Below are 10,266 nucleotides of genomic sequence, written 5' to 3'. Positions count from 1 at the left end.
CAGGCTTTAGTGCAAGACAGACAGACCAACTGCATGAGCTCAGACCCCTGTTTCCCTGAGAAACCAGGCTACAGACTGGCTGTCAAACTTGACTTTTCATGCAGAAAGTAACTTTTAATAAAGTAATGAAAAATGAATTTGCCCATCATGAAAAAAATTGAGGGGGATTTCACAATATTGCAGAAAATTGTTGTGGATGGAGAAGGTGGGAATTATTTTTAAAGAGTTTTGGAGGTGTGATTTATCTCAGGTATAATTCCTCCTAGCTGAATGTCAGTAATAAATAGATCTCTGCGTTGGTCAAGTTACCTGCTGCCTGCTGAGAGAGACTGCTCAAACCATAGACAGATCATTTGGATGTAGTTGCAATAGGTGCAAAGGAAATTCCATCAGGAGCCTTAGGTGTCTCATTAGTTAGCTCGGTGCTTGCAAAGTTCCTATAAAAAGCTCATTCCGTGGGCTCATAAGGAACACTTCATACCATTTCATGAGATTTTGGAGGGGAGGGTGTCAGGAAAAAAAAAATCCTGAAGGAGAATACTGAGACTTCATTATGATGAAAGACAGAGGAACATTGAAATTCATTACAACAAGCAAGAAGAGGAGATACAAATAAGTTTATTAAGCTTTATCCCTCACAGGAATATCACATCAACTGTATTTCCTCCTTTTGTACACACGTGCATATTCATCTAATTCTAAGGGCAAGATTTGGCTCAGTATCTATGGCAACATTTTATTCCAATATGCAGCCAAAATATTGATTTAGAATTGCTAGTACCTTGAAGCAATCTGAATTGGAGTAAAAAAATGTAACATTTGAAGCCTGCCATGCTTGGGGCAGAAGCCTTGGTTTAAGCTTGACATACTTCACTACAAGAAGATCATCCCTTCCTTTCTATCACGGGAATTTTCTACTTTACAATGAACTCGTACAGTTCCCTGGCTGAGCCAGTGAATATCTTTGTTTCTGTTGGTCAGTTGTCATGATGCGATTCATTCCCCTTTCTCTGGGCTAATGCCACTCTGATTCCAAACCTGAAAACAAGAGGTCATCTTTAGAAACTGCAGTCTAATCTCCCTTGCAAAACCGTGACTGGAAACTCTATTGCAAGTGAGAAAAAGCAAGGAGCTCTTTTTTTTGTGGAAGCAAATATGTGGAAGGAAAGCTGAGCAATTTTCTTTTGCTAACTTACACGAGACAACCTCAAAACCTCCTAGGTCTCTGGTTCCTTGCCTCTATTTAGACAGCTTATGTAGACAGTTGCACCAAAATCCAGACTGAGCAATTAAGTAATTTATGACATGCATGGAAGTAGAGTCTTGAAGATGAGAGAAATTACAAGACCATTGATTTATAACACAAATTTATAAATATTTACCTTGTTCTTCTAAATTCTTTCCATCATTTATGTTACTGTTCAAAGGGTCACAAGAAATCGCTCAAGGGGTGTCTTGTCCACACCATACAAGAGGTATTATAGACTTGGGAATAGGTACATTTTGTAGTAAAGAAGGTTTGCAAGTAGTCCCTTGGGCAGAGTTGCCCCTCATGGCAGGGCTAAAGGAGTCCATCTGCATAGTAGTACTAAAGTCAAAGACATACTGTGGAAAGGTTGCAGTCCAGTGCTTCTGTAAGCTGTACTTGCCTTGGAGCTATATACATGGTGTTTTCCAGGGAATAATTGCAGCATGTGCAGTGTAGGTTTCCACAGCTGACTCCCACCACTGTGTTTCCATGCCATTACCTAAGGACACCATAATTTAGGATGTGGAAGAGCTTTGCTCTTATCTAGTCAGGTGTTCATGTCTCACCAGTAGGCATTGCATCTATTTGAGATATTGAAGACAAGAGTGCATTTCAACTAGGCTTCCAGATATAAATAACTTGAAGCCAGTCTCTAGCACTCTTACCCAAAATTTGAACTTACAACCTCAAGTTGAAAGATTTTACATCCTGTTGTTGCTGCCTCCCCTCTGCCTGCTTCTATTTCTCAGTGTTCCTGTCGTCATTCTTTCTAGTCTTTCTCATTCTTCCAGAGGTGTCCTATGCTACTTCTGAGTAAACATACCAGCAACAGCCAGACAGTAAAGAAAATAGCATCAGTTCAGGCACAGAGCCAGCAGCATAGGAGAGCTAACAGGCTGCATGAGGTCAGCACTGCTTCTTGACAGACCCTGATGTTTGCTAACCCATACATGTTTTTTGTCCGTGCATCCAGCTCCATGCCAGACTCTCTCTAAACATTTATCAACATTTATCTGTGTGGTGCTATTCTGCACTGTTTTGGAAAATGTGCTCTACCCAGTCACCAGTACTCTTACACTAATGACTATATTTTGTCAAAGCACAGTGAAAGATATTTAATTGAAGTCAAATATTTCTAGTTTGAGAGTTAAAGCACAAAAACCCCTTTATTGTGCACATAAGACTGTTTTAGTAGTTGGTTGGATTTGGTTTTTTTTAAAACTAGAACTGCTATATCATCTTAACATTTTCTGTATATATTTTCTATTTATTCTTTAGAAGTTGACTGCTTTGTTGTCACCTACCATAGGAGAGCCCTCATACATGTTTGAGTTCCTATGCACTTCTAGAAGTTTGTAGCAAGCACTTTTTTCCCCTCCTCTCATTGCAGGAGGGTTGGAACTAGATGATCTTTAAGGTCTCTTCCAACCCAAAGCATTCTATGATTCTATATGTTCAGCTAATTATGTACTCCTACCACTTTCATTATATGTGATCAGAGTATTTTTGCTCTCATCTGAATCTTCCATTAGAAGTTTTTTCCAACTTAAACACATCTACGAAAAGATGCTGCCTCTCCCTAGAAGCCATGTATCTCTTGTATTATTTTAACTCCATTCAAGAAAAATAAATCATTGTTGCTGTTTTGTAGTGCCTGTTCTCTCACTGCAAAGTCACCACGCTGTGATGGGATCATAGTACAAATAATCCATAAATGGAATTTTTCTTTTTTTCTTTTTTTTTTTTTTTTTCCTCACAAATTTAACAAAACCCAGATGAACTGGACAGATGGGGGAATTTTGACCTCCATTCAAGCTCAGACAGTATTTACTTCTAGTGAAATAAATTATTTATATTTCTGAACAATCTTGTCATTATTTCTTCTCTGTAATGTGTTGGAATTCATCATCTCCTTTTCTTACTCCTTGTCCTACCATTTGGTAAACATATCATTTTGGCCTAACAGATAAAAAGGTATCTTGATCATTAAAAAAATTAACGCTCATTATATCAGCAGTTGAAAATCACTATTGGCTCCTCAGCATTAACTATCTTTATGTCAAGTTAAAGTTTACAACTACAAAAATTACTTAACTGGTGACAACTCAGACCATGTCTAAACCAGTCAGATGCCACATTTCCATGATGAGGGCGTATTATAAAAAGTCTCCATTCACAACATTATATACAACATGAGACCTCATGCCAGGTCAGATCAACCTCCTCTGCCCCACATCTGATTCTGGGTAGTAGAGGACACTTACAGGAAGGTGTGGATATAGACAAGACACAGCAACCACCTCTGAGTATACTTTCCCATCCTCTACTATGTCCAAGTGAGTTATCTCTGCATTCCCCCAGTTTCTCACCAAATAGATCAACCTCTGTGGACTCTATTCAGCAGTTGAAATATAACCACATGAGCCACCAAGCCTTGGTACATCACCCTGAATAGTGGAGATTAGGATGCTTTTGTCCAATTTCGGAGAAAAAAATGGAAATCCTTATTTCAGGATTGCTTGATATTCAGTGCAGTGAATCAGGAGTTTATTCTCAATTGCCAGGCTTACCCTTTTCTCCAGTCCTCATCTCCATCTCTGTATTTCATTCTTCCCCAGTTGCTTTCCTCAATCTATGAGCTTTTCAGTCCTATAGTGCTTGTCCACATTGTCTCAAAAGGGTTAGTTTGTGCCTGAGTACTCCCGTGTAACTGGCTCAGGCAATAATATCAGAGTACCGAAGATCATAATCTCCACTCTGGATAGCTCTGGGGTAGCCATTCAAGCACATATGGTGGGTCTGTGAATGGCTTGTGCAGCTATGCTCAAATCTTGATTTCCTATGCATACCTTTCGTTAGTGGGTCCCTGGAGAGGAGAACAGCCACACTCCTCTGCCACCTGCTCTTTGTTCCTGGAGACTCATTTCACTCCAGGAAATGATCCCGTGCCAATTCCCCACAAGGAATGTCTCAATTCAGCCCTGTGCTCTTACTCCACATACCCTATCTGTGAGAATGAGCTTTTAATCTCTCTGGGGCAGGAAAAGTCTTCTTAGCAATTTTACAGCTGTGTATATACTTCAGAGTGCTCTATAAATACAGCTCTAAATCTCTGCAGTTAAGAGAGATGGTAGAGAATGTATTACAAGAAGTAAAACAAGACCCTGATAGCAGAGCTGCTGCCATTCATTCCCCAACTCATCCATGGAGCAGGGAATCAGGTGGCTCTTGCACCTGAGCTGCAAAACTGCTCCTCATCCCAAGGAAGCCCTGCATGGATTTTTGTTTTCATGACTAAATTGTGCCACTGCGTTCCTCCTTTTGCATTTCCACCATGTCTCTCAAAGGGTAAACTTCCCTGTGGGAGTGCTTTGAGGAACTCACAGGACATGAGGCAAAAACTGGAGGCCTGTTGAGCTCAGAGACCAAAGAACTACCCTTGACAAAGTTGATCTATGGCTATTCTAAAAGTAGTTTCCTGGGTCATTACTTTAGCTACTCTGAACATAAACAGACATCTCAGATGGGATTTAAACTCACCTCTTATTCTTTTAAGGAATTTAGATTTTGTAGTTATTTATGCTCTTTCTTGCCCTGCTCCAGCAACAGAGCCAGTCTGTGTAGCCATTCACCGGCATGCCTGGCACTCTAGCAGCCCAGATGCCAAGCTCTGAATTCTCATTTTCTTCCTCTGCCCACTATAGCGGCAACATCTGCGCCTGTGGTTGCTTCCTGGCTGGCCTCTTATCAAGGCTTCTTCTCTGACTTTGTGGCTAACTCCAGTGCTGTTTGTGATGACAGCTGTTGCACTGGTGCAGAACCAGCCATCTGGTGACCGACTTGTCCTCTTGGACACTATTTTCTTCCAGCTGTCAGGAATTTACTGTTGGACTGGGAATAATTCGGTATGTAAATACATTCTTCATGATATCCAAGCTATTATTTCCATGGGCAATGCAGTGGTCCCATCACAATTCTCGTACCAGGGTGCATCCACAGCCACTTCTCTCAGTGTGGTGCAGGATGGGTCTGATCACTCAAGTCCAATAAACTTTTCAACAGTTTCAGGCCTACAAGTATGATTTTTTGACTCTTTAGACTTAACAAACCCTCCCCAGCATGCCCATACTTGTGTGCTCCAGCAGTGGGAATACAGATCACCCCAGACTGCTGCTTCTCTGAACTCTAAAACCAGATTTTCACCATTTAACTCATGCAGTTACTCATTCCTAGTTGGCCTGTCCCAGAAGCATGCTGCTGACAGAGGCTGCTTGCTCCCTCTGAGCATCCTGTCTCTGATCTGCAGCTGCCTTATCACTGCCTCTCAGTTCCACAGCGAGAACTGAGGGCCTCATTAATGTCCCCTTTGCCCCAAGACAGACAGAAAAGCAGAGAGTCTACTGCATGTTGCATTTCGTCCTTTTTCCCCAGTGCGTTATTTGTTATTGGACTAAAAATTTACAAGTTCATCATAGTGTGCATGTCTTGAGGAAAGCATAGCTAGCTATGGCTCCCTAAGACTGTTAACCTAACAATTATCCTGACAGCTATAGCTGTAGAACCCATTTCTATTCACATATCTAATCTGTCATTTAATCATCTCATTTGCTTCATTAAGACTTGAGGTAATGAGTCCAGAAACTTATATAAATAAGTATTTTCTTGTATTTTAATTTTGATACAATCCTTTATCCATCAGTGGTGCAATCAAATTCTTCCATTCTACAGCAAAAAATATTTCAATCTCCTAAATACAAACGTAAGCAGCCACATTATTCCATTCTGCTTCTTAATGGAAGCAGTTTTCCTCAAGAATGTCGTAGTGATGTTTTCTCTGACACCTAACACTTCATAAGGGTGAGATTTTTGTTTTGAGAGTTTTGGGTTTTTAACTGACTTGTGAGGAATGCAGAGTTCATTCAGTACGTGTAGACTGGGACAGCAATAGTTGACAATCAAAAGTTAATTTGCAGGACAGGAATTACTATATAAATTTATTTCAATTTCATTCCCCTGAGGCTACATCTTTAGTCATTACCATCAAATGCTTTCCTGGTTGAGCTGCACGAGATCAATTCCACTCTGCAGCTACCAGGAGAAAATGAAGGAAAGACACACAGAAATGAATAATGTAAGAGTGTCCATCCCTGTAGTTTTTGCTGAAAATATGGACTGCCAAATCCTGGGTGCATGCATTTAAAAAAAAGACAATTAAGATCAAAGTATTAAATTTAAACTCTCCATTTAATGGAAAAAAGTATACCTTTACCAGATAAACAAAGCAGGATTTTCTGTTGGTTTACAAGCTCCATTTCACCTCTTTCTAAATAAATTAATTATTTTTTTCAGCCAACTAGCCTGTCCTCTTCTCCACACCCTCTCCAAATGCATGGCTGAATTTTCATGCTGCCAGCCTCTCAGCAGCAGCACAAAACTTTTGCAGCCTCCTCAGCTATTCGGATCTCCTGCATAACTCAGGCAATCCCCAAAACTAATACAGGGCACGCAGCAGCCTGACCCTGCTGCACCCCTCTTGCACTGGCATCTTCTCCTTCCCCTCTGCTTCCACCACACCAAAGCTGGTGAGAGTTGTCCAAGGTCAGCCTGTGCCAAGCAAGTCCAACCTTGATGGACCCACAGCTCTATGGCTAACCTCTGAGCCGTTTAGCAAGGTATAATGATTGCAAGGGTGTAAGGTTATTACTTTAAAGTCCTCCACAATTAGCAACAGATATATAGCAGCAGGGCAAGAACTGTTGCTTCTCAGGGCGTTTGATGAGGGTTTTTTGTCTTACAAGAAACCCATGAAGAGAAAACAGCAAATTGAAATAAGCTGGGACTTCATTTCATGCAAAAGTTTCGTTGAAGTGTTTTTAGGATACAAACCACACAAGCACGCTACCAGTTTTGAAGCCTCAGCCCTGCACCGCCTCACCCGAAACATAGCCTGGGCTCTGCTCGGCTCCGCTCCTTCCAGCTGGCCCTTGGCAACCTGCTCTCCTGCATTCGTAACCCCTCTCTCCCCAGCCCGTGTGTCGTAACACACTGGTAACAATAACATTTCTGAAATCAAAATGCTTTGCAGGCCAAAAAGCTGAGCTCAATCAACGCAGGGGGAAAGCAAACCACGGAGAGCTATTGTTTCTGAAAACCGTCCAAAAACTCTTGGCGCTTCAAGGCATTCCCAATGTCCTTTGCACTATTTCCAGGAAAAATTATTCCCAAGGCCTTGCATATTAAAAAAAAAAATCTGGTTTATATCAATAAACATGATAACTGCTGTATTTTTTCTCTTTAATCAGAGCACAGCTAGCATGTAGAAACCATCAGAGCTGAGTCGAATAGCCTGTTTTAAGTGTAGCATTTTGAAACTCCCAAATTCTCTATTGAGGAACATAAATTAACTCCTGGGACTCCTGAACCAAAATCTTTGACTACATTTATGTAACACAAATTTTTGAGGAAAATTTGTAGGTAGATGTGGGTGGAATAAGTGGCAGAAAAGGCAGAAGGGCAGTTTTTCTGACCAAATAAGCCGTGTTGTGGCAGAAACACTGCCTGCACCAGTGGCTGGGTGCAAGCCTAGAAACAAGATTGCTAGTTCTGATCTCAAATCCTAACATACTGACTTCCAACAAATCATTCAAAGCTCACTGGAGTTGCAGGGGGAGGTTAGAGGAGATGAGGCGGCCATCGCCTTCCTTATCCTCTACCTGATACAGGGAATCCCATTTGCAATTAAATTGTAAATGAAGTTAGACTCAAAGACATACAATATGTGGCCCAGGACAGATGAAACTTCGGGCAATATCATGGGTAAGAACACTGAACCAGTAACAAACCATAGGCAATCATGAATTACTCCCATACATTGTTACTACTAGCTGTACAATATGAGTGCTGCACTTATAATCCAATACAACCAAGCAAGAATTTGCAGACATCCCTTGTTCAGGATAACAGAACATATTTTGTCTCATTTTAGCTATTCAGATTGCTGAGAAACCCTTCTGTTCTCCGGATTACGAGCTGTTCTTGCAATGTTATATACCCATTAAAAAAAAAAAAAAAAAAAGCTTTGAATGTCCGTTCTTCCTGTCTACAGGGTCTCAGGTGGGTGGCTTTGGAATGAAGAACTTGTAAATTAAATCTTAGATCTATCAGGTGTACTTTAAGATTTTACAGATAAAGGAAAGTTTTGAGAATTTAGGAAAGGTGTGAAAAGATAAATGGTCATAATTTTGTAATTTATATTTATCCATTCCCTGCTCCAAAAATCATATTCTGAAGAAATAAGCAAGAGTCTAGTATCCTTGTGAGAACAATAAGAAGCTTATGGCTTGTTTTCAGATTTCACACCACATGCTGACTCTACCACAGTCCCATAGAACAACCACTAACTTCATGGGAAGGCACTGTGCAATGGAATAGTCTTTCAGGTACATTTCACAAAAACATAGAAATTATGGGTTAGGTAATTTAGGTTTTTCAAACAAATGGCGCACTTTATGATGTTCTGCCTCACATCTCTATCGCCTCTCTACCTATTAGACTTAATACTTATATACTTAACGTTACTGCAATTTTTAATATGGTTATTTTTTTTCAGAATGAATGTGAAACCCTTTACATGTCATGGAAAAGAAAAAAAGAACTACTAAGAACATAGCAGTTTCATTCCCTTGCTTAGCTGAATATACCTCCAACCCCATGATTTCACAAATACTAAAAATACATAGTCAATTTATTACTCAGGTTCATGGCAAAGGTTTGTGAGGTTGGGGTTTTTTTGTTTGGTTGGGAGTTTTATTTTTGGTTGTTTTCATTTTTTATTCATAGCTTTGCAGCTGCTCTACTTCAAAAATTTCAGTCTCAGAAACACAGGACTGAGTGTTGGGAAAACGTCATTTAGCTGTGTAATATCTGTACCTCATTAAGACGGCTTTCTTGTTGTAGCAGCGAAACCTAACGTTGGTAACCTCTGCTGGCATTGCTGGGTAATAGGATTCCTTAAAAGTAGGCTTCACAGGCATAAACCTTGTATCTAATCCGATTTCCTTCCTTTCACTGCAGAGACCCCTGGAAAAGCCGGATGGCTTGGATGTTTCAGATCAGAGCAAAGAACATCCCCAGCATCTCTGTGAGAAGTGCAAAGTTTTGGGCTACTACTGCCGCCGCGTGCAATAATCCTTCGGAGTGGCCTCTTCCCATCCCCCTCATCCCTAAAGATCCTCTGGCAGCACGTGATCAACAGCAACACAACAAATCAAGATAAAAGCTAAAATAATTGCCAATATTGCCTATCTAATAACATGCCTTACCATTAATAGAATGTAACATTTCTCCTGTGCATGTATGCAACAGGTATTTACAAGGACTATGATTTGTATACATACATATATATGTAAATTTATATATATATGTACACACATATATAAAGCGTTACTGATAGTGTTCACATCAGAACCGCAGATGCAGGTTCTGCTAAATGTTTACACAGACCCCATATCACGGCCAGGTGAAATGAAGTACTTATTCAATAGGCAAGGTATAATATTGACAAGGAATTGACATTGTTATATGTATGGCTTTTGCAGAGGTTAAACAACTGTGGGGCCACTAATTGTAAGCGCTCACCCACAACATGAACGTTATTCCTATTATATGACAAGACAAAGGAAGGTAAAACAAGCCATGGTGTAAAAGAAGGAAAATTACTGTTTCCCCAGTTTTAGTAAGTCTGAGAGTTCTGTGCTGCTGTTTTCTTGGACTTTCTCTATTTGTTACCATTGCTTGGGCAGGGCTTAGGCAAAATCATTTTTGCAGGATGTGGCAAAAAAAAGTGAATAATTGTTTGAGAGTGTGGGCTGGTTAGAAAGGGAATGCCATAATGGGACCCAGAGCATCAGGAAGGATTCCAAGAGGTTTTCTGAGGAGACAAAATTGGCTTGCTTGTGCAACTAACAGATCCTTCTCTTGTCATATTTTGCTGAAATGGTCCCTGTATGTGTATGGGT

General features: G+C 40.4%; 1 protein-coding gene across 1 annotated transcript in view; it reads left to right on the top strand.

The window, feature by feature from the left end:
- Positions 1-9,975, top strand: part of ZCCHC24 (zinc finger CCHC-type containing 24) — a gene marked incomplete at its 5' end in the record, with an annotated part of 93,939 nt that extends 83,964 nt beyond the window's left edge. The window contains one exon of the mRNA XM_010162679.1: positions 9,323-9,975. Within this exon, the coding sequence (XP_010160981.1) occupies positions 9,323-9,436 (114 nt within the window). The remainder of the gene's footprint in view (positions 1-9,322) is intronic.
- Between the last annotated feature and the right edge of the window lie 291 nt (positions 9,976-10,266).

Source organism: Antrostomus carolinensis, unplaced genomic scaffold (genome assembly GCF_000700745.2).
Source record: "Antrostomus carolinensis isolate BGI_N321 unplaced genomic scaffold, ASM70074v2 scaffold13332, whole genome shotgun sequence".
In the NCBI taxonomy this organism is placed as follows: domain Eukaryota; kingdom Metazoa; phylum Chordata; class Aves; order Caprimulgiformes; family Caprimulgidae; genus Antrostomus; species Antrostomus carolinensis.
This window is presented reverse-complemented; position numbering and strand designations above follow the sequence as displayed.